Consider the following 23,659-nt stretch of genomic DNA (forward strand, 5'->3'; position numbering starts at 1 on the left):
AGCGTTTCAATCTGAAGAGGCTATCTGTTCTCGAATGCCAATAAGGATCACGCGATTCTGTTGTACTTTGTAATGGCTAAATTGAATGTTTGATTTTTGAAGAGGTGGCTGTAATATAACTTTGTATGACTTTTAAAAAGTTTATATTTCCCATTTATTGGTGTGTAGTTTTCCATTTATTTATTACGTTTCATCAGATCCTGTAGTTGAGTTTATTGTAGGTGACTGTCAAAATATAGCATATGTCTATATTAAAAATTGAAAATTTACAATGTACATTTACACTTTGATGAACAGTGGACTAATGGAAATGGTTTTTATTTACCTGTTAAAATGTATTTTTTGTAAAAAATTTCAAAAAATAATAATAAAAAAAAAAATAAATTTGAGTTTGCTGGATCAAAACCTGAGGATGTTTTTGTTTATAAATAAATGCTCTGCAGCACGGCTGGAGTTTCTGCCTTATTTCAGAAAGCGGGGCGACCCTGGGTGGGAGGAGAAGGCTTAGGCAGGCCCCCTGTGCCCTCTATTTAGATGTTCTTTTCTTAAAAAAATAAAAAATAATAATAAAAACGTTTCGGGCTCTGTTATCGCCGCCCGCCATCATGGCGCCGCCCCGCCAGGGGGCGCTGCCCCACCTCAGGCGCAGCCTGGCCCCTGGGGCCCGGCTGCGCAGGCGCGGTATGGGCGGGGCGAGCGGGAGCGGGAAACGCGCTCGCGGGCGGGAGCGGGGCCGGGCCGCGCGGCGCCGCGGGTAGGGGCGGGGGGCGCGCGGCGGCCGTTAGCGGCCGTTGGCGGCGGTTGGGCCGTGAGGTGAGGTGAGGTGAGCGGCGCGGCGCCTCGCTGCGTTCCCTCCAGGGAGCCATGAAGGTGATCACGTGCGAAATAGCCTGGCATAACAAGGAGCCCGTGTACAGCTTGGACTTCCAGCGCGGAGCCGACGGCAAGATCAACCGGCTGGCCTCGGCCGGCGTCGACACGGCCGTCCGCGTGAGTAGCGCCCCGGGCGGGCGGGCGGGCGGCGCTGGGAGACCCCTCTCAGCCTCCTGGGGGTCGGCTCCGGGCACGGCAAGTGGCTGAGGAGCGTAAGCCCCGAGAGATGCGGCGGTGAGGTGCGCCGTCGTAAAGGCAGGCGGTTGCTTTCTGTCATAAAAATCCCTGATGCGCGTTGTTCCTGTCAGTCAGTAATCGCTATTTTTTTCTCTTAAAAGTAAGGCCTGATCGGAAAGCTTTGGGAAAATGAGTGCACTGAGGGAGCGACGTTCATTTTAAATGCATCTTAGTCATCTCTTTAAATAAAGTTAATGGGCTAGTGAGGCACACTTTTCTTTTTGCCTCCCTTTCTTTTGGAACTAAAACTGAAACAAAGTAGGTTCCCATCCTGATGGGCTGTTCGTTTCCTTTTATGTCCCTTCAGTATCCAGGCATGGTGGTTTGCCATTTAAAAAAAAAAAAAAAAAAAGGAAAAAATTGACTTGTTTGCTAAAAACCCTACTGCTAACCCTTCAATTTTCCTCAAACTCATCTTGCCATAAAGGATTCCAAAGCAGGAGCTTCCCTGTGCTCCTTTTTAACAAACTCCCTCACAAAGAATTCATGCAGGTTTTCTGCTATGTGAGCATGTATCCATCCATCAGTCTTGGATAATTCTACCTTTTAAAGATCTTTTGAGCCTGTTTATGTTTTGTCAGTCTTCACTCACCTGATTTATTTGAAAAAGAAATAAAATATTGTAATGAGGTCTCACTACGTGTACAATAAGCAGGTAAATGGAGATAAGAAGGTTTTCTTTTTCATATTGTTACTGCTGCTTTTTCTTAATGGAGAGATACTGTGGTTTAGCAGAGGATCTGAGAGGCAAGGATCAGACTTATCCTTTCAATCTGGACTGTTTGGCTTGCATCCACACTATTTTTTTCCTGTAGAGATAAGGGTGATTTTTTTTGATTGTTATTATTTGTGTTTGTTGTTGTAATACCATAATATTAAAATCACTATCTATAGACATGTCTAACTCACTTGAAGGTGGAGGTTGTTCATGACGGATAAGAAAATGATGTCATGATGGTGTGTGTTTGATTGTTTTTTAAATTTATTGGAAATATTTGGTAATATATTTCATCAGACTAAAGTACTGCAATATAATTACAGCTGTAGCTTGTAGAGGGAAAAATATTGTGCTATTACAGCTTTAGCTGTCAGAGTTTCAAATTGTAACTTCAGAATGACTGCCCAAGGAGTAAATTGTGAATCCTTGTAGTGATGAACACAGCGTACATCTTGTTTCTGAAAACTACCTGTAATGCTTTTGTAACTAGATATGGAAAGTGGAAAAAGGACCGGATGGAAAAGCTATTGTGGAATTCTTGTCCAACCTCGCCCGCCATACCAAAGCAGTAAATGTTGTGCGCTTCTCCCCCAGCGGTGAGATCCTAGCGTCTGGTGGAGATGGTGAGTGATAATGCATAATGAAGCTAACCTAAAGAAGCTGTTTGTGCGTCTGGTGAGTGGAGGGGGGAAATGAATGTGGGGGAATGAACGTTCATACCTGTTTCTTGCACTTCTATCTGTGGACTCCTGTGTGCCCTCTTGATTGTAGTTGGGGAATGCTTGTCATGCAGTTCCTAAGTAAGTTCTCACTGTCTGTGTGTCTGAAAGGATGTATTCCAGATATAAAATAGTTGCTGTTTCTGTTTCAGAGGCGGGGAGACTGAGTGTATTGCCTAGCATCATACTGAGATGCTGCAGCAGAATCTGTAAATTTATCCCTGTCCCTCCAGGGCCATGTAGGTTCTTCAGTTTCAGTAGGGACAGCGTTAGGTGGGTGGGTGAGACAGAGCTGAGTGTTACCTGCCTCGCTGGAAGATTTTCAAAAGCCTGAAGTGCAGAAGCATAGCCAGCTCTAACCAAAAGTAAATTGAAAAGTAAGTATTTAACTCTCGTCTTACTCCTGGGAACCTCTGTATTCTTTTTATTAGCATTACATAAAAAATACATAGATTAAAATCAGTAGCTCACACTGGAGGAGGGTAAAGCAGTCTCTTCTTCTTCATCACAAATTAAGGCTTGATTTTCATGTGTCATACGTGAGAACTGTAATGTTAAACTAAATGTAACATATTAACAAAACAAGTGGAAAAGAAGGCTTCATAGTATTTCTTCTACAGATGCTGTTATTTTGTTGTGGAAGCTGAATGATAGCAAAGAACTGGAACCACTGGCTTTTCAGGATGAAGATGAAGCACAGCTCAACAAGGAGAACTGGACGGTTGTTAAAACTTTAAGGTAGTTCAATATTTTTTAGCTTGCTTTCTGTTCTGGGTTTTTGATTCTGCAGTGGCTTTTGTCATATGGTATGGTCTCATGCTCAGTGTATTTAGAACTTCAATACTCTCTAAGATTTGTTTACTCCAATGTTCGTCCTTTTAGCATCTTTTATTTTTTCGTTTGATGCAGTGCCAACCTGCTTCCTCTTAGTTAAGGCATTTACGTGACTTAATTTACATGACATGACTGATGTGCTCTGAAACTGGTTCCTGAGATTTGCAGTCACTTAAAGTTTAACGTGTGTGTGTATATATATGTGTATAAAGAAAATGTGAAGTTTTATTTATTAACTTCATAGTGGAAATTTTGATCATTATTAAAGCAAAAAATGTCAGTAGTTGAAATGGTTCGTTGAAATTTGCCAGCTGTGAAGCTTTCACTTGCTGTGAAGCTAGACCAGTCTTTTTCAACTGATTCTTTTTAATAGTTCAAAATCCAATATATTATTATTCAAACTTATTATTATTCAATAATAATTATTCAATTCAAACCTATTATTATTCAAACTATTATTCATATTATTATAGTATTCAAACTATATAGTAAAATATACACACTGTGCCTGTTAAGTCTAGGTCGGTATTAGCTGACAGTGACTAAGGCATTAAACCAATGCTGGCAGTTGGAATGTGTTCTGTTCTCACTCAGCAGAAAATTGAAGGAAATAAGTGGTTCTGCAGTACTTCTTGATGAGCAGTATTTATACCTGCTCCATTTTCTGTGTAGTACCTGTTAAAAGTTTTGGTCTCTGTCTATATTGATCAAATTGTTAAGAATTTATGCTATATTACAAAAAATAAGCAACTGTGCTATACATAACTGTTACAGTCCTTGCAACTGTCGTGGCGTATGTGCAAACAGTTTCAAACATGCTAGTGAAATTGCATGAAGCACCGGCAGGATCCTTAGGAGCATCAAGCTCTTAAAGCAAACCAGGCCAACCCCCCTTCCATAAATTTAGCATTGCAAAAATTAAAAATTTAAAGCTATGACACTGTATGGCAAATCTTTAAACTTCAGGCAATACAAATTGGTTTCAGTGAAGTCCTTCTAGGTGGTTCTGAATATCTTACAATGTTTGTTCAGTTGCAACTAAATCAACCTTAATTTTCTGTATTTCATGTGGTTCTGGTGAGTGCGCGTATTTGTTTATTGCTCTTAAAAAAATCATAAATATGCAGTAAAGTCATCTTGAATAGTGACACTTCTAGGCTTCTTTGGTGTAGCGTTCTGTTTGTACAGATCCTACAACTCTTCATTTGCTGATCTTTAGATATAAATTCATAATTTCAAATGCAAGTTTTTTATTGTCTGTGGCAAAAAAAAGGAATGTTGAAAAGGCAGGTTTATGTTGCATAGAAGGTTGGTTGTGCTTTTAAAAACATTCCATTGCCTCCTGAATATGGAAGTTTTTTAGAAGCTGAAAATCTTGCTGTTCATTTTACTTCCATGATTTTTTTATTTGTATCTCTGATTTATTTTTTTTTTTACCTGAAATTGTGCAAAACTTTTATGTTTACGTGTATCTGTTCACCTTAATAATTGGTTTCGTCTCTGCTGGCTTCTAGAGGTCACTTAGAAGATGTATATGATATTTGTTGGACTTCTGATGGAAATTACATGGCATCTGCTTCTGTAGATAACACAGCGATAATGTGGGATGTCAATAAAGGTAAATGCTGTTTCTTATTTGTGGCTTCAGTACTGTCTTAGGGTATTTACCAAAATAGTTAAAAATGTTTTTTTTTTTGTGAGAGAGCAGTCCACTTAGTTGCTAAACTTTTGGAATTGTGAGGCAGGTAGCCCAGCACATAAAGATAAACTCTAATATGAGGGTATCTAATGACTTAATACTATGTCATCTCTTCACCTCAGGTGACTGGGAAAGCAAACAGCACCCTTTTTCTTTCCCAAAGGGTGAAGGTATAGGGTTTCTTTCCCTATACAAATGTCTTGTGTATCATTTGCTCACCTCCCCCCACCCCACCCAACAAACAAAAGTAAACAAGTAACTAACTACCTTGGTCAAAACCATGAAGAACATTTAGCATGTAGGCTGTTTCGTTTTGCAAGATGTGACACTTTTTTAGGCTCTGTTCAGCAAAACACTTTTGTTTGTTCTCTGTTGCTACGGAATTGCATGTATTCTCCAAGAAAAGCCCATCTATAGAAGTTCCTTTGGACTATCCCAGAATATTTAGCACTCTGCAGTTTCCAGCCATGTATGTATGTAGTAACCAGTTAGGTTAGGTTGCTTGACAGTGGGTTGGTGTTTTCTTATTAGCAGCGTGGTCATTACTTTTAATTTCAATCTACTGTGGAAATATTTGACTTTCCCTCGGGTTAAACTTTAATCTTGCATTTCGTATGCTTAGTATCTAATAAAAAAAATAAAGTAGGATCCAGGATTATTTCTCAGTTCCTGCGCCATGGAAGTATGAATGTTCTGCTGCTGACATTTTTTCATGTTCTTGGTTTGGATGCTTAATATCTCTCCCATCCTGTGTTCACATACACTCCTTTACCATAAATACAAGAATGTTCAACTAAGTGTGTATGTGCTCAGAGCTTAAGTACGTGCAGGCAGATGGTGATGAAATGTCCTGCATCTTGGACTGCTTGTGACAACTTTAAATGGACATATCTATTCAAACTTTTACTAAAAAAAGCTGGATGTCCTTTTATGTTGCTTACGTAATATATGTGTAATGTCTTCCGTTCTCACTGCTTTCTTTTAGCACTAAATCATTGCTGCAGAGGAGTTTTGTGTCTTCTAAGTGGAGACAACTAATAAAATGGAAGTAAGAAGCCATTAATGGAAAATGTAGGCTTTGTGGTTGAAGTTGAAGATACATGAAAGTAAAGAGCTTCAAGGAGAGGTTCTTATAATATCCAGGCTAAAAGCTTGCATGGTTTAAAAAAAAAAAAAAAATGGCAGGAAGAAAGCGAATAATAAAAATCCATAGGGCTGTTTAGTACAAAGACAACATCACTAGCCTTAGAAATCCTACAGGCACAAACTGCTGGCAACTCTCAAGGCATCCTGGAGAAATATCATTATGTGCTAAGTTTCTTCTTACACTCTTAGGCATGTGTTGTTGGTCACTGTCTGAGAACAACTGGGCCAGAAGGACTTCAGGAATTACGCAGCATGGCCTCAGCTCTTTGTGTAATCTTTTCAAAGAGCTGTTCCTTTGAAACAAAATGACACTACAATACTAGAAGAAAGTCTGTCACTGGTATTCAAAACATAGTATTTCATGAGAATTTTCTGTAACTCATCATGATGCTTTGGATTTGTGACATTCATGTTAGGTCAGAGGGTTCAAGCCTTTGAAAGATCTTCAAGATCCAGTGAGCACGAGCTAGCACTGCTGTAGAGGTATTTCTGAAAGCTGTGTGTGTGGAAGCCATCAGTCAGTCTGCGTGCAGAATATTTTTTCAGTGCCTGCTCAGCAGAGTAGGTGAGTTTCCACAGCCCCAGAGAGCAGCGCCTGGCTATCTAGCCCCAGCTGAAAGCTGTGTTTTAGTGCTGGAATTTCTGTCTCTGTATTCAGCCAGAAATCTGCCAAGGTCAGTTAATTGTTGAGGAGTACTCTAGATGTTTGTGACTTTTTTTTTTTTTTTTTTTCTAATCAGAAAGGTTTTGAAATATATCATCTGGCACATTTGATGCCTGAACCAAGCTGCTTGTCTGAGTTAGTTTGCAGGGAACAAGCCTTAAATTAGTGTGTACCAATTGGCTGCATTTATGTCTAGAATCTGTTTTTTGTCTAGGATATTTCTGTTTCCAACATTCTTGTCAGGTACCATCAAAATAAGGTTGTCTAAAAAAAAATATTTGTTTGCATTTTAAAACATCTTGCCTTGTTTTATTTCTGAAATGAAGAAATGTTTTTAAAACACATTTGAATTCAGAATTTGGAAACTGTTTGTAATTTCAGGGCAGAAGGTTTCAATATTAAATGAACACAAGAGTTATGTCCAAGGAATAACCTGGGATCCGCTAGGCCAGTACATTGCAACTCTGAGTTGTGATAGGTGAGCTGATGGTCTAAGTGTTTTGCCTTAGAGTTCTTGAGATAAATGTGACTTTTGCCTATGTTCAGACTGTTTTCTAAAAAGGTTGATGTGAAAGCAACGTTATAATTCAGTTACCTTTTGCTTGTAGTAAATGATTCGTGAGGTCTGAGTGTCTTTTCTAAATGGCAAGTAAGCTTATATAACCTGTTTTAGAAAATTGTCTTCAGGAAATAAGCTTTCATGATATTAGAGATACCAGATACATCTTAAGAGATCGCTGCATTCTCTGATTGTCAGTGAGCTACTAAGTCCATCCTTGTCAGTGCATTTTAGAGAAAGATATAAACAGGTTAAGAAATCAGTTACAAATAATTTTTTTCACTGATGTATTTCTTTCGCCCTCTTGCTCCCTCCATCCCAGGCAGTTTTGTAAGTGATGTCATTGGGAAAGCAAACACACACTTCATAAACTTGGCCTTTGTCAGAACTTTGCAGTTCAGCTTAAGCTGTCTAGGGCATGTGTGCTGCTCAGGAGGGGTCGCAGCTGGCTAATAAATGTGTGTCATTTGGCACCAGTTGCAAGGAAAATTACTGTAGTGGAGGAAAAGTAGTTTTGATTTAAGATTTGCAATAGGCTCAGAAAAATGATGAGTTAATGGCTGCTAGGTCATTATAAGCCTTTATTTTCTGATAATCAGTTATGTGAAATTTGTGTGCTTCCATTAAAACAAAAGGCAGTGGAACACAAACCAGCATAACCCAGAGAAGGCTTCAGTGGGTGTCTGAGCTGGCAGAAAGTATGGGATGGTGGGACCAGCAGTTGGATTTGCTTTGGCTACCTGCTGTTTACTGAAATGAAGTCAGTGGAGTTCAAACCTTCTCTGTGCAGTTAGACTCTGGTTTTCATGTCTTCCAAAGGAAACTGAATTAAAGCCTAGAAATATAACTAATTGTCTCTGAGGCGAGTTCCTATTTCACGGGAACATATTAGCTACTACAGCACAGGTAGGAATGGCGTGGCTGTTCACTGTCCATTAATTCCCTTATTTCTCTATGAATGCACATAGAATCATATAATGGTACTTTACAAACCTCATTGAATTAAATAGTTGGCAGTGATTAATTGCTTGCTTAGCCATAAAGACATGTCCTCCCTGGTGGTGTCTCATGAACAGAGTTACAATTACTGGGTGATTGTCATTTATTTTTGGCAGTCTTGACTGAAAAGTGAGATGTTTTAACGCTGTGTAAATCTTGAGGTGAAGGGAAGCTGGTTACAGCTAACTGTGCTCTCCACCGCGTAGGGTCCTGCGAGTATACAACACACAAACCAGGCGTGTAGCATTCAACGTTACCAAGATGCCATCTGGGTCGGGAGCTGAAGGAGAGGTATGTTGTGCTGCTGCTACTGGAGAATATGCTGGGTGCTATTCTGTATGACTTACTCTGTTCTCCAAAACTAAAGGGGCAAATATTTTCTATTCACGCAATCCACATATCAAATAGTTTTGTCTGTATCTAACTTCCACATTTTGTTAGTAGAGACCTCTTCAGGTTTCTTCTGTCGTTGTAGAAGTGACTAACAGTGCCTGCTGCTTTTGATCTCTTGCAAGTTCAGCTGAATAAAGTAGTAACACAGCGTCTTTGGCTGTAAATAGTAAAAATGGCATGGAAAAAATAGTATGTGTGATGAATTTTTAATAGACTTAAAACATGTCGGTCAGAGTGTGGCTGTACATTTATTAATGGATATGACAGAGCATTAATCTTTTTGTAAATTTCAGGCTGTTGAATTTAAAAGGGGGTCTGGTTTTTAAGAAAAATAGGATTAGAATTTCCTAAATTTTTCACTAATTTTTAAGAGGGAACTTTTTTCTCCTCACAAATAATTCAAAGTAAAATAACACTTCTAAGCTAGCTATAGCCTTTTTAATTCCTTTTATTCCTTTTTTTTTTTTTTTGTGAAATATTTGTAACAGTTTTATAGAGACTAAAGAACAGACCTGAGAGAAGTCTCTTTGCCATTATAGAAGCTTTCCTTAAACCTCTACTCCTAGAGTTAAAATTAAATGCCTAACGAACAGGTTTTTACACTGACTCTTACATAATGTTCTCCAGGTTATTAATACTTCTTGATTACTGGTCTAATGTGACTGCTCTTAGAGTGTTTTGATTAGCTGAAGAGGGATCAGCGTTATTTTTCTTAGCTGTGAAGAATTTATTGCAAAGGGGGAAAATAAGTTTGAAGGAATCATGGTTTCTAAAATATTTATCTTTTATTTTAAAAGCTGTGTGAGGTTGGACTGTACAACTAGATGACTTTTCGTGCTTGGATTCCAGCTGACATATTCGTGGCACTTCTTGCAATATTTTCAATGTTACAGGCTAGGAGCTATCGGATGTTTCATGATGACAGCATGAAGTCATTTTTCCGCAGACTCAGTTTTACTCCTGATGGTTCCTTATTACTCACTCCAGGTATGTAAGAACATGTAATGTTTATTATACTTTACTTTGAATGTGCATTAGGATTACTTTCAAACTGCTAGGGGATGCTTATTTATCTGAATCGTGCCGTTCCTCCTTAATCATCTTCCTGTTGAAGGATATAGACACTCCACAATACTCATTCATTATCAATCCAGAACCTCAACCTTCTCTGGTGATAAAAGTTATATTTGTGGCATTTTTCTTAACTGAAACATGTGCATTGAAACAATACAGCTCTGTTTAAATAGAAACGAAGAACAATGAGTGGTTTCTTTTGACTGTCAGGTCTCTCATCATTTTTATCCTTTTTTAAAAACATTCTGCAGTCATAGTAGAAATAACATTGGAAGGAGGGGATCAGTTTGCCCACATAAGCACTGCTTTTATAGGTGTCTGGCATCATCAAAAAGAAGCTTTGAGCGGGAAGTATATAAGGGAAACACAAACAGCATTAAATAAATATTTGGGATGCCTTTTTAAGTTGTATTCAGGTTGCACAGCTCTTGCCCAACTGACAAGTCTTAATTCCTGAGAAGTAAAATGTTTATAGGCAGAAAGTGTGTACTCAGTACCTTTTTGACTTGATGAGTAATGTTTCTACCTCTGTTTTTGCAGCTGGCTGTGTTGAATCAGGAGAAAATGTAACAAACACCACGTATGTTTTCTCCAGAAACAATCTTAAAAGGTAGATTAAAAGATCAAAAATCCTTTTATTAGAAAAAATAATCAAATGCTGGTTTCTGAAATACTTATTCTTCACAAAAGGCCTATAGGTCATCTGCCCTGTCCTGGAAAGGCAACTCTTGCTGTTCGCTGCTGCCCAGTCTACTTCGAGTTGAGACGAGCACTTAATAAAGGTACTGTAAATCCTTTGGGGATTATGATTTTTACAGCAAACGTGAAAAGGCCAGTGTGGCTGTTTATATGCAGGCCATATGATTTTATTCCCAAGCCTTTTAACATTCCTTAAGATAGTGTTGTACTACATCTTAGAAACTGTTTCCTGATTCTAAGACCCTGAATTCACCTCAAATACCTTGTGAATAGCTTTTGATACAGCGAATAAACTTCTTACTTGGCCTTGTAGGCTACAGAAATACTGTTTAGCATTTTCCTTTAACTTTTAATCATTTTCTGTGAATAAAAGTAAATAACTTGGCTTAGCACTAAAGGAGCAACCCAGTGAAATATTTTCTTTTAGTCCCAACTACCCACATCACAGAAATGCCACAGAGTTGGTGTAGTTTGCAACAACCATTGATGTTTATTCAAGGAAGCCAAACTTGAAGCAATGCTGGTGTTACAGGCCAGAACAAGAGTTCTGAGGAGGGGAAGAATGGTATGAAGTTGCATGAGAACTGTGCTGGTATATGTGATGGTATACATTTATGGTGACTTTAATTTAAAGTATCTCCTAAGGTTAGTTTGTGTTGCCTTCGGTATTAAGGTGCATTAAGAATTTAAACTGGACAATATGACAGACTTACAAAACAAAATATTACCAACTTAGATTAACTAAATTTCTTCTGACTTCTCTCTCTTAAGTTAAACAATGGAGGGCAATCTTTAGGTAATAGAAATGTTAGTGCTTGGCATTAAGCTTTGTTTTGTAGAAGTGCCATTTTCTCAGCCATTATCTTGATGAATAATTAAATCTTTCTTTGGGTTCATGACTAACTAGTGTGTTTACTGCCCTGTAATGAACACAAGAAAGAATTCTCAGTGTTTTCATTTCTTTACATTCTAGATGAAAGTAGTCAGAAATCATCTCCTGCTCTGTTGAATTTGCCCTATCGCTTGGTGTTTGCTGTTGCATCAGAAGATTCTGTGCTTTTTTATGATACTGAGCAGTCTTTCCCCTTTGGCTATGTTTCTAACATACATTATCACACCCTCAGTGACATTTCATGGTATGTAACTGTTAGATTCTTAAAAGTTGTGATGGGGGGGAAAGGGGAGGTTGTCCTTCTTATACACTGAGGCTGTGCACAACTTCCCGTGTCTTGCTTTATTTTTGTATTTCATTTATGAAACATCTTTGGTCACTGTCATTGTGATATCTGAACAGCAAGTCATCTCTTTTGCCCTGTAAACTGGAGAATTACAGTTCTTTGGTTGGGAAACAAGGTGCAAGCAGCCAAAGGACAAGTAGATAGCATTGTACAGACAAATAGAACATTTGTACAAATGCTAATGTACTTGGTTGCCTTTGGAAAGTACTCATTGTCCAGGCAGTGTTACTGGTAATAATGATGTTATTCAGAAATTTTAAAGGTCATCTCTGTGCTCAGGTATCTGTGTCCTGGTCAAATTACACTTTATCTGCGCAGTTCTGCTTGGTGGTTCTTCATGTACTGCTTCTGAGTAATTTATCTGGCTTGATGCAGGAAGTCCAAACTGGAGCTGAAAATTGAAGCCAAGTCTTGCAAACAGGATAATCCCTCTGCTGGACCAGGCTTGTTACGCCTTTCTAGCCAGTATTCCTAAGCTGGAAGCCTGTATCAGAAGTTACAGCTGATGCTCAGAAACTGAAAATCATTGTGTGTCAGGAGGAGGGGAGCAGAAGAGAATAGGAAATCGTGTTTTTTTTTATCAGTGGTTGATACTACTTGATGAAATAAGTACCATCGTAGCTAAAGAGCTTAAACAGCTCTGCTGGTCAGAATGGGCAGACTTAAGCAATATTTCAGAAACTGTGGCTGAAGGGGTTTTGTACCTGCAATTGAACTGTGCCTGCTGAGATGAATGCATAATACCACTGATCACAGACAAGGCCAGAGAGATTAAATCAGATGTGAAGGCCAGACTTGAAGATCTTTGGTTCATTTGAATTGCATGTCTTTCACTTGAATGCAGTCTTATTTAGATGCTTGCATGTACTTGGGGAAGGGAAGAGGAACAGATTTGTGTTACAGAAGGAGAGGGGTGGGAGTTGAAGAAAAAAGTTTTAACTTTTTTAATGGAAAAAACAAATCCAAATAGGTCCAGTGATGGAGCCTTTCTTGCAATTTCTTCCACGGATGGATACTGTTCATTTGTTACCTTTGAGAAAGATGAACTGGGAATACCACTGAAGGAGAAGCCTCAGATAAATGTCAAGACTCCTGGTGCAACAGAGAAGAAAGTGAAGAAGAGTCAGTGTCACAAAGCCATTTCCCCAGGCTCTAGGCTGACCGAGGGGACTCCTCCCAGCACTCCCACCCTCCAACCTAAGACACTTGCAGGTGCCGGTAAGGACTTGCCTTCCACACCTGCTGGCGTAAAAAATGTTCCAGTCCCATCTTCAGACGAGAGGAAAATAAGCCAGCCAGCCAGCCAGAGTACTAAAGTAAACCAGCCCAAGAGGATTACTCTCAACACTTTGCAAGCATGGAGCAAGACGCCAAGGTGAGATTTATATTGCCGTTTGCAGTCATAAATCTGAAGGCCAAGACAAGCTGTGCTTGTGCTGCATTTAAAGGTTTGAGGTTTAGACATAAATTCCTAGCCTTCTGTCTTGGTGGTAGCTGTCTTGACATGGAACTTCTTGTTCCAGTTGTACTGCAGCTAAAAGGTCAGAATGTCTCTCAAATCCTAAATGTACAGTTCTTGCCTTTCTATCTAAAATGTGAAGAAGTAGCAAAGTAAACCTGTGCATGACATGTCTGTCCCATCTATATGGGAACTAACAAGTGAAAAGGTTTTAAGTAGTTGAAAGTTACCGTTGTCCGGAGGGCAGGGTGACAGCACAAATTAATCTTCATGTTTTTTTTTGAGAGAGAAGCTATATTTTATCATGTTAGCTAATTTTGTTATGAGTGTTTTCTTGTAGTAGCATATGTGAGACTGCCAGTGGTATTTTCTTACGGTCCAGTTAATCTTCTGTCACTCTTGTGCTTATTTCTAAGTGCTATCCAGAAGATATTTAACAGAAGAAAATAGAAAATCTGATGAGTGTGATGTAAAGAAAGGACTTCTTTTTTTTTTCCTCCACTAGAGAATTGTTAGTGGACTTCATAGGGCAAAAGAATTCCCTAGAGTTTTAACAGTCTAAGGTGTTAACGTAGACAAGGCTAGCAGAGGAATGGTAAGCTGTTGCAGCAGAATTAAAAGCCTTAACAGGTGTCAAGAAACAGGCTAAAATCCTTACCTTTGCAAACAGTCTTAACTTGAAAATATTTCACCAAAATAATATCTCCTGAAGGTCTGTTTCACATAACATATGCGAAAGTACTTTCCAGTGAAAAAGATAAATGTCTACTTAAAGTACTTCTAAAAGTGCCCTGCTCATCATATGATAATAAGAAGAAAAGCATAGTAACATACATCTAAACAATACATCTAAACAAAATAGTAAATTTAAAGGATTCTATGTATAGTATATGTTCAAATAAAGTGGCAGTGAAAGCTTTAAGTACTTGAACTATTTCTGCTCTTTTAAAGGAGAATAAACTTGATAACGCTGAAGCCAGATACACCAACCTCAGCATGTACAGATACAGTTCCTTTACCTCCTTCCTCAGAACAGGAACATGGTAAGCTTTTGTGGCTATTAGTATCCAGAAAAGATTTTTGCCAATCATTTTTTTTTTTCCATTGCGGACTTCTCTTATAAGTTATAAAAGTCAAATCAAGCACAAACCTAAAACTCATAGATTTTAAAGCTTCTTCATTGTCTGGGTGTGTTTGAAAAGTTCTTTTGACAGTATGAAGAATGGTGTTCTCACTATGGTTGTCTCAGGTAGCTGCTCATACATCACTACAGTTTAATAGTAATGGGAACATTAGCTGGCAGTTGAAATGCTAAAGAGTAAGCTTCCTTGGACGTGATGTCCTCCAGGTCACACAGGTAGGTTTTAAGGAGACTTTCTGCCCTTGTACTTTGAGCGTGTAATTGTTTCACGTGTTAGTCTCTCTCAAAATGGTTTCTTTCATGAGTGCTTAATTGTTAGTAAATCCAGCAAGCCAGTTCACTTCCTTAATCTGACTTCACTGAGCTTAAATGACTTTCATATCTGCCTGTTTCAGAGAGGCAACTACCATCTGATGACAGTCTTCAAAATCCCCCAGCATCTAAACGTCCTAGAACAGAGGAAATGCCTCTTTCTGCATCTGCTGAAGATCAAATCACCTGCAAAACAAACAAATAACGCCAGTATATTAGTAGACCCTTCAGTTTGAAGGTGATGCAGCCATATCTGAGAGCACATTTCTTTTTGCAAATGTTAAATCCTCAATTCCTGATTAAAGTACCATATGCACATTTGACATAGTGCTGTGAAGAAAGAAACTGGCAGTAGAAGACAGAGGTTGCAGGAATCAAATTTCTACTGGCAGTAGAAGACACAGGTTTCAGGCCTTGCAGAAGAGGAAATAGTTGTGAAGTGACTTCGAAGTGTAGTTCTACTTCTTGAAGACAACATTATTTAAGAAATGCAGCAGCTCAAGGAAATAATGAAAATCTGGTTATTGAAAAGCTGTACAGTAACCTAAGAGTTTCCAAAAGAAGTCCTTAAGTTGACATTTATAAAGTATTACGTCTTCCAGCAGCCTGTCTGGCAAATGAGTAGAATTTCTAAGGGATTAAATGAATTTGTAATGATTGGATGTGTCTTAAGAAAAAGGAAAAAAACAGACATCAAAAACCCTGAAACTTTCATTCAGGCAGCTTGGCTTATACATTGTAGCAATGTGCAAAATAATTAACACTCTACAGTACATGTGGAATGGAAGCAGATGTTCAATATGCTGTGAATGCAGCAGCATGCAATATGACTGAAGCAAATCAGAACCTAAAACTGCGAGAAACAAGAAAGCAAAAGGAAGAAACCCTCCGAAGACCTGTTAAACGCATTAAACAGTGGAAGAAAGTTCGCAGTTGTTCAGCGCCTGTATTTACAAAAAGGTAGACATGAGATTTTCCTGAGGCAGCAGGATTTGAGTGTATACATTAAAATGACATGAAAAGGTTTCCCCTTTTCTTTTTTTCCAAATCTAACTCCTTTGACCAATAAAATATAATATAAAACCAGTGTATAATAAACTTTTTAAAGTTCATTTATTTAATACTTGCTTTATTATTAAACAAAGAGCTGCAAATTGTAAATGAGACCCAAATCTTTGAAAACCACTACACTTACTTTTCTCTGGTGTGCAGACTAAGACTCCAGAAGTAGAATGCTCAGCTGCAGTAGTCTGAGCTTATCTACTTCATTACTTTTGTTTAATATCAGGTACTTATATGTAAGAAGATAATAATTAAAATGTGAATGGTTGTTCTAGTTTATGATAACATGTAGAAGTTTTTGAATAGAATTTTCTCTTGTGATTTAGCCCACACATATCATGTGAAGTTCTGAAATACATGGGAAGGGAGAGCTGCAATTGATATTAAAGCTCTTTGACTTTCATTCTTCCCTGGATTTGATTGATTTTAAGCTGTGTAATTAGTGTTTATTTTATGACAGTTTCTAAGAAATTGGACAAATACATTAGAGAAGCAGAAATAGAAATGTTTCAGAAGTGATTCGCAAAAATGTCACAAGGAGGAAATACTAACGAACACCTATTCCAGAAAGCAAGCTTGAAACAAATTGTGTGTAATCATATGTATAAATCGTATTTAAATGGAAATTAATTAGTAAAAAGTTGTAGGAAACTAACTGTATCTTTGGTTTAAACTAATGAGATGAGGATGGAACTTCATTAGACAACCTGTTTTTTTCTTACAATGAGGAATATGAAGACTGTTACCACGCAAAGGTGTATCTGAAATGTTTTCTGTCTTCCCAAAAGTTTATAGAACAAAAATTTGTAGAGAAATCTGAATTGATAGCTAAAGCAGATATTTATAGCTAACACAAAATAGCATGACCAGCAACAGATGTTTTCTTCAGCATGAGCTGTAAGAAAGCTGGCATTTCATCTTTCTGTGGGACAGTGACCTGCTTAATACTGCAGTAGTTCGTTCTGTTGCACTGCAAAAAATTAATTGAAATCAAACTTAGACTTTGAAATATTAATTGTAAAATTATACTCATTTTTTTTACTTTTTTTTTTTTTTTTTTTTTTACACAAAGTTCATTTCATCATAAATTACTCTTTCTGTTGAAAGCTAGTTGGTTAGATATATTATTTTAGTGTTAATGGCATATCTGGCCTTTGTGGTCTTCAGGTGCAATTAGTTACCAGAGGATTCATCTTTATTTCATACCACACCCATTCAGGTGATACCCATTTTTGTTTATGTAGTTACTTAGCATGTTTTCCCTTTGCTTTACAATATAATTGGAGTGGTAAATGTATCATGGCTTCCACTGCTTCCATTGGGAGATTGTTTCCACATCATCATCTCTGTCATAATGCTCTACTTGGTATTTTGTCTTCCCTAATGGGACTTATTTTCAATGCAAACCAGTGCAATGTTTTTGGCTGGGACAAAGTAAGTTTTCTTTCTAGAGGCTCAATGCTGTGTTTTGATGACGATAGTGGTGGTAACGCATTGATGTTTTAGTTGCTGCAGAGCAGAGCTTACACAGAGCCAAAGACTTAGCTGCTTCTCATGCTGCCCTTCCTGCAACCAGGCTGGAGGTGCACCAGGAGCTGGGGGGGGGACACAGCCAGGACAGCTGGCCCGGACCACCCAAAGGGATGTCCCCTACCACAGGCATGAGGCTCAGCAATAAAACTGGGGGAAAGAAGGAGGAAGGGGGGCACATTTGGAGTGATGGCATTTGTCTTCCCAAGAAACCATTAGGCACGAGGAGCACCACTTTCCTGGAGGTGACTGAATGTCTGCGTGCCCATGGGAAGTAGGGAATGAATTCACTGTTGTGCTTTGCTTTTTTTTTGTGCAGCTTTTGCTTTACCTAGTAAACTGTCTTTATCTTGACTCACGAGTTCTTGTGCATTTACCTCTCTGAGTCTTCCCCATCCCACCTGGGGAGAATGAGCGAATGGCTCTGTGGTGCTGAGCTGCCTGCTGGGACTAAACCACAACATCCTGTTCCTAAGAAGTGGGTTATGCTTTTTTTCTCAGTCATGCATTAGACTCGGTTCTAAGACAACCCGCCCTGTGCTATTGCAGTTCTTTCTTGACTGTCTGGCAAGTTCTGCATAGCTGTAATTCTTTTAAACATAGCCTTTTGTTCAGATCTGACTTGTGTTATTTTTTTTTCATGCTTCAAATGGACCCTGAATTCGTATTCCAGTAGTGAACATGGCATAGGTCTTCCTAGGAGACATTTTGCTCAGTGCGTTTTGTGAGAATCTTATCTACTCTAAGGACACTTGTCCTTCTTGTACTATCTTGATGAGGTTGCGTCAAGATAAAGGAAGAAATGACCTGTCAGTATCTCCTTTCAATCTTGCAACAGTAAGAAGAAGGAGCTACACACATAAAAAGTCTGTCCTGCAAGAGGCACTAAATCACTTTTGAACACTGGAAACTGCAGAACTCCTCACTGTGTGTCCAAACCGTGCATCCAGTCAAAGTATTTTATTACCCGTGTATGTCAATATCCCCCAGACAAATTCCCTGAAAGACCAAATAAACAGGATTTTGATCTCAGTTTGCATTTTCTGAGGTGAAAGCAGCACGGTCTTCTGTGCCTGTTTGACCACGATGAGCATATGTGGATTACTGAACCTACGTCTTTTTCCAGTCCTGCTAAATGGTGGCTGTGGCTCAGAGTGAAACGCTAAGGACAGAGACCCTTGGTACTCTCGGGCCTGTGACAATGCTCTCCTTAGTGACTCAGATGTGCAGAATATGGAAAAAAAATGCAGGTGAAGACTTGATGCACTGTTTTATCAGGATTGGAGCTGTACCCAATACTGGCACATTAGTCAATGAATAGAAACTTCAGGGCATTTTACCCATTCTGTCCTTGCCAGAGACTTCCAGCTCAATATCCCTGACAATTCAATACATGAGTTGGTCCGTGTGGTGCTGGAGGTACCACAGCTGTTTGTCAGTATTTTCAGACTCAAGCACTTAACAGCTCAGTAAATCAATCTCGAGGGCTCGCAGATTTGTATGTGGCTGGTAACTTCCCTGTTTTTCAGGGAAGGTGTGATAAATGCTCTTGAAGCGTAAAGAAAAAATGCAAATCAGTGTCATGCCTGCTTGGTGCTGATTCAGCTGCCTTCTTACTGTAAGCCTCAGTTTGTGATTCAGGCGATGAGCTCCCAGAGGGATTCCAAGGAGCGCTGTGTCATGAGGAAAAAGCCCTCATGTTCTTCTATTTTTACTTGCAAGATTGTCTTCACCCATGAAGAGTGCAATTTTAATTTGCCTACCTTCTCTATTTTTCTCATGGAAAATTTTGTGCCTCTTTCCAGAGGTGCAGACTCCCCAACATGTGGGCAGTGTCTGGAGCACTGGCTTCTGTCAGCTGTCAGTGACGCTTCCATAGCATATACGTACCTCACAGGGAGGTGTATATTCTGATAATGTTGTGACTTAAGGGTCACCTTGAGACCTTAGGGAATCTTACCAGTCACTTCACAGCCTCTTAAACTGTTTTTTTAAAATCTCAATTAGAAGGACGTGGAGCCCAGGGTTATGGCAGACAGATCACTTACAGAGGGCACCAGAAATTCTGCTGACATTCCGATGTTCTTCCATCAACATCCCCATCAGTGCAATCATGAACCGTGTATTTCAGTTGTTGCCTCACTCCTGGTTTTCTTGCACTAAGGGCAGACACCTCTCAGTCACTGAGCTTTAAGGCTTTTGGATTCTGGATAGCTCAGTTACTTGTTCTGCTTTGCAATCCTTTCAACCTATGCTTCTTGGAGGTTCCCTCTTGTAAGAGTTTGCTAGGAATGTTGGCCATACACGCTTGATTTAAACCAAGAAATGAACTCCCTCCACTTTAGAGGAATTGCCCTTTAATCCGTTTATCTGGAGCTTAGGCTATCTCACACATTTCCAGTATGTAGAAATATAAGAGCCATAGTAAGAGCCTTCGGATTGTCAGAAAGTCTGTGTCACGACCTGACATCAAATGGAATAGTACTTGTCTTCTAGAGGCTGTCAAGGCAGGTTATGTTCTCTGTTAGATTGTCATGAAGCTGCCAAGATGAAGCCACCTCAGATGCAGAAACTGAATTCAGGCAACATTGTTTTTGTTTGTTTGTTTGTTTCTGCTGAAAGGTAATCTCCCGTTGGAAACCACTCACCTAGAGATTTCTTCATTTCTAAAAATGGTATCACTGCAAAGGCATCAGAATGGTTGCAGTTCTTGATAGAAGCGAGACAGTCCAGTGAAAGGCCACTAAGGTGATGAAGATACCAGAGCAGCTCTCTTATGAGGAAAGGCTGAGAGAGCTGGGACCATTCAGCCTAGAGAAAAGGGGGCTCAAGAGAGATCTTATCAATGGATACAAATACCTGAAGGGAGGCTATTAAGAAGATGGGGCCAGGCTCTTTTCAGTGGTGTGCAGTGCCAGAACAAGAGGCAGTGGGAACAAACTGGAGCACAGGAGGTTCTGTCTGAACATCGGCAAGCACTTCTGTGCTGTGTGGGTGACAGAGCACTGGCACAGGTTGCCCAGAGAGGTTTTGGAGTCTCCCTCCTTGGAGGTCATCAAAAGTAGTCTGAACATGACCTTGGGCAACCTGCTCAGTGTGAAACCACCACACCCTGCTTGAGCAGCGGTTGTACCTGATGACCTCCAGATGTCCCTTCCACCCTCAGCCATTCTGTAATTCAGTGAATACAGCTATTTCAGGTTGAATGAGCAAGTGATTTAACAATTGAGATTGATAAGCTAATTACCAGCTGTGGAAGTTCACTGAGATATGTGACTTTCATGAAACATTTCTCAGAATTCATCCTCAAAATTACCTGAATTTTGTACAGATGCATAATGAAAGTACCCATAATGAAAAACATAATGAAAGGTTGGGAGTGCACACATCCACTACAGATATCACACAAAGTCTTCTGCATTGACTGATGGTGTATGTGAACTGTATATATCAAAGAGTTCAAGTTGGAGGCAAGTGTAACTTTCCCTTTCTCAGATGATTTTCCTGCATGTAAAACTGACATCATCTACTTGGACTTGTGTAAAGCATTTGACACTGTCCCGCATGAGATCCTCATCTCTAAATTGGATAGATGTAGATTTGACGGATGGACCACTCTGTGGGTAAGGAATTGGCTGGACGGTTGCACTCAAAGAGTTGTGGTCAATGTCTCCGTGACCAGGCAGAGATCAATAACAAATGGTGTTCCTTGGGGTCAGCGCTGGGACCAGTGCTGTTCAACATCTTTGTAGATGATGTGGACAGTGGGATTGAGTGCACCCACAGCAAGTTTGCTGATTACACCAAGCTGAGTGGTGCGGTGGACACGCTGGAGGGAAGGGATGCCATCCAGAGGGACCTGGGAGGGCTCCAGGGAGACCTCGGAGCGGCCTTCCAGTACCTAAAGGAAAGCTGGGGAGGGACTCTCTCAGGGAGTGTAGGGACAGGACAAGGAGTAATGGTTTTAAACTAAAAAAGGGTAGATTTAGATTAGATGTAAGAAAGGAATTCTTAATTCTGAGGGTGGTGAGGCACTGGCACAGGTTGCCCAGAGAAGCTGTGGGTGCCCCATCCCTGAAGGTGTTCAAGGCCAGGCTGGATGGGGCTTTGGGCCGCCTGGTCTGGTGGGAGGTGTCCCTGCCCATGGCAGGGAGGGGTGGAACTGGATGGGCTTTAAGGTCCTTTCCAAACCATTCTGTGATCCTATGTACTTACGTCTTGATAATAGATCTCAATGTCCCAATTCTGCATACCTTTTTATTTTGTGTTTCTGTTTGTATGTGTAATCATTTACCTGTGCCAGGGAAAAAAAAAAAAAAAACTTTACTCTATGTGCCTTTGCTGGTGAACAATCATTCAGTTGTACAAAGTTCAGTGAATGGTTCAAAAAGCCCAGGCTGCAGAAGCACAAAGCATGAGACCTTTGTGTGAAAAGACATCTCGGAGTGACCACTGGATGTCACTGTTCTAACAGGATTCCTCCTCCTGAGGCTGGGAGAAAACGCTACTGGGAGCAGGGAAGAGAAAGAAAAGTTTTCTTTTTAATAGCAAGTTGTAATTGACTCTCTATAACAAATGTGCATTATTACCAAATAAATTGATTTTACTGTTTTGACAAGCTTCCTTCTAGGAAGATGGACTTTTTTTTTTTTTTTTTTTTTTATATATATTTATGGTATTTTCTAATCGTTTGAGGAAATTAAGTCTGTACCATGATACCCTTTGTCTGTTGGGAGATATGAATTAATAAACCTGAAATGCCACATGCAGCCCTGAACTTTCCAAGAAAGTCTTAAGCATCATTTCTGTTGAAAAGCTCTTTGCAGAGGGAATGGAAAGGATCTGGAACGTGTATGAACCATCTGGTTAGTACACGCTCCAGCTTCAGCCAGTTTGGGATTATCTTGCCAAGAGATCCCAAGTTGTGATACACATAGCACTATGCATTTGCATGCCCCAGCCATTAGTCAAAAAAACAATCATATATATCTGATTATTTTTTAATATATATATATATGTGGTGGTATAACAGCACCAGCTTATCTGTTCTAATCTGTTTTAAAACATTGCACTACCATCTTATTTGCCTTCCAGCCTATTAAAAGGAAATGAAGAAGATGAGGGCTTTCACTCAAAGCCACTGGCATCTAGGAGAGAGTGACCATGGGTGTAAGGGCAGTATGCAAGCAATACCCACACATGAAATATGTTCTGACTGCAAGAGACAACTCCTTATTTATTTGCCATTTTGTATTCCTGCCTGGAAACATGCTTTTTGCTGCTTCCACCATGTTTTAGGCTAGTGCTGCCCTCTCAATGAGATGCCTTCTCTGTTGTTTAGTTACCTGTAGTTAAAATCATGAGGAGTGCTTACTTCTCAACAAAAGCATATGCGGACTTACATGTACCACCCTAAAAACCAAATACTTTTGTGAACCACTGAACTAGTGAGGCCTTGTTTCATATAGGTACATGTATATAGCTAATTGCACTAGTGTTTTCAAATAGATTTGCAACATTTTAGATGGGGGTGGATTCACAGCTGTCTTGCTCCTGGAATGACTTGCTGGTGTGTAATAATGGTTACTTTTTAGGCCACTAGACAACACGCTGTCTGTGCTATTGAAGTTTTATTTTTCCTCTATCCAGTCCAAAATAGAAATCACGGTTAGGCAGATATGAGACAATGCTCCTACCTAGTGGTACCCCTTTGCTGTGCAAGGAATTGGAAAGGGCCATAATTGTTGAGGAGAAGAGGGGGTAGAAATGGAGGTGGCTGGGAATGGAAAAGTGACAGGGGTGGATTATGTTTTTTGAGCTAGGATGTATAGAAGTATTTGAGAGTTGGTAACCGAAGCAGAAGAAAATAGCATTTGAGAAAAAGAGAAATAAATGGGAAGCTGAGTGTGCAGAAAGCCTTATCAGTGCGAGGTGGCAGTGAGAGAGTTTGGTGTCACTGGGAGTTCCCGTACAGAACTCTCAGCTCTGCAATGATCCTTCTTACTCAGGAACACCTCGTTTTCCAAGATGGGTTACAGTTGTATTATTGCTTTCTTTCCTCTGGAACACGAAGGCTCTATTCTTGCCACTAACCTCTCAGTTTTGTGGTTTCCTGCCAGCAGGTGACAGCATTCAGGGAATTAGCTGCTTATCAAACTGAGCAGAAACAACTCTGCTCCAGAATGCATTTTTTTCCTTAAAGACATTTTTCATCATCTTTATATTGTCTTTTCCAAAAAGTGATTATTTTTGGTTCCTTTCCACCTGATGAACAAGAAATTTTGCGAATAGGCTTCAGCAGGA

General features: G+C 39.6%; 1 protein-coding gene across 1 annotated transcript; it reads left to right on the plus strand.

Moving 5' to 3' along the window:
- The first annotated feature begins 814 nt into the window (after positions 1-814).
- Positions 815-15,840, plus strand: CHAF1B (chromatin assembly factor 1 subunit B). Its single transcript, XM_032207984.1, has 13 exons — positions 815-990; positions 2,319-2,451; positions 3,168-3,285; positions 4,896-4,999; positions 7,272-7,368; positions 8,655-8,739; positions 9,735-9,828; positions 10,456-10,525; positions 10,606-10,697; positions 11,588-11,750; positions 12,823-13,227; positions 14,263-14,354; positions 14,848-15,840. The coding sequence occupies exons 1-13, from the start codon at positions 865-867 to the stop codon at positions 14,967-14,969; spliced, it is 1,701 nt and encodes a 566-aa protein (XP_032063875.1). The 5' UTR covers positions 815-864; the 3' UTR covers positions 14,970-15,840.
- The last annotated feature ends 7,819 nt before the right edge of the window (positions 15,841-23,659 follow it).

Source organism: Aythya fuligula, chromosome 1 (assembly GCF_009819795.1).
Source record: "Aythya fuligula isolate bAytFul2 chromosome 1, bAytFul2.pri, whole genome shotgun sequence".
Lineage (NCBI taxonomy): Eukaryota > Metazoa > Chordata > Aves > Anseriformes > Anatidae > Aythya > Aythya fuligula.

What these genes read in the sequence shown, in the direction of transcription:
- CHAF1B (XM_032207984.1), top strand. Translation starts at nt 865, where the DNA reads ATGAAGGTGATCACGTGCGAAATAGCCTGGCATAACAAGGAGCCCGTG. An exon ending in AATGTGGGATGTCAATAAAG is followed by an intron (nt 5,000 to 7,271) that starts GTAAATGCTGTT and finishes TTGTAATTTCAG; the next exon opens with GGCAGAAGGTTTCAATATTA. An exon ending in GCATGGAGCAAGACGCCAAG is followed by an intron (nt 13,228 to 14,262) that starts GTGAGATTTATA and finishes GCTCTTTTAAAG; the next exon opens with GAGAATAAACTTGATAACGC.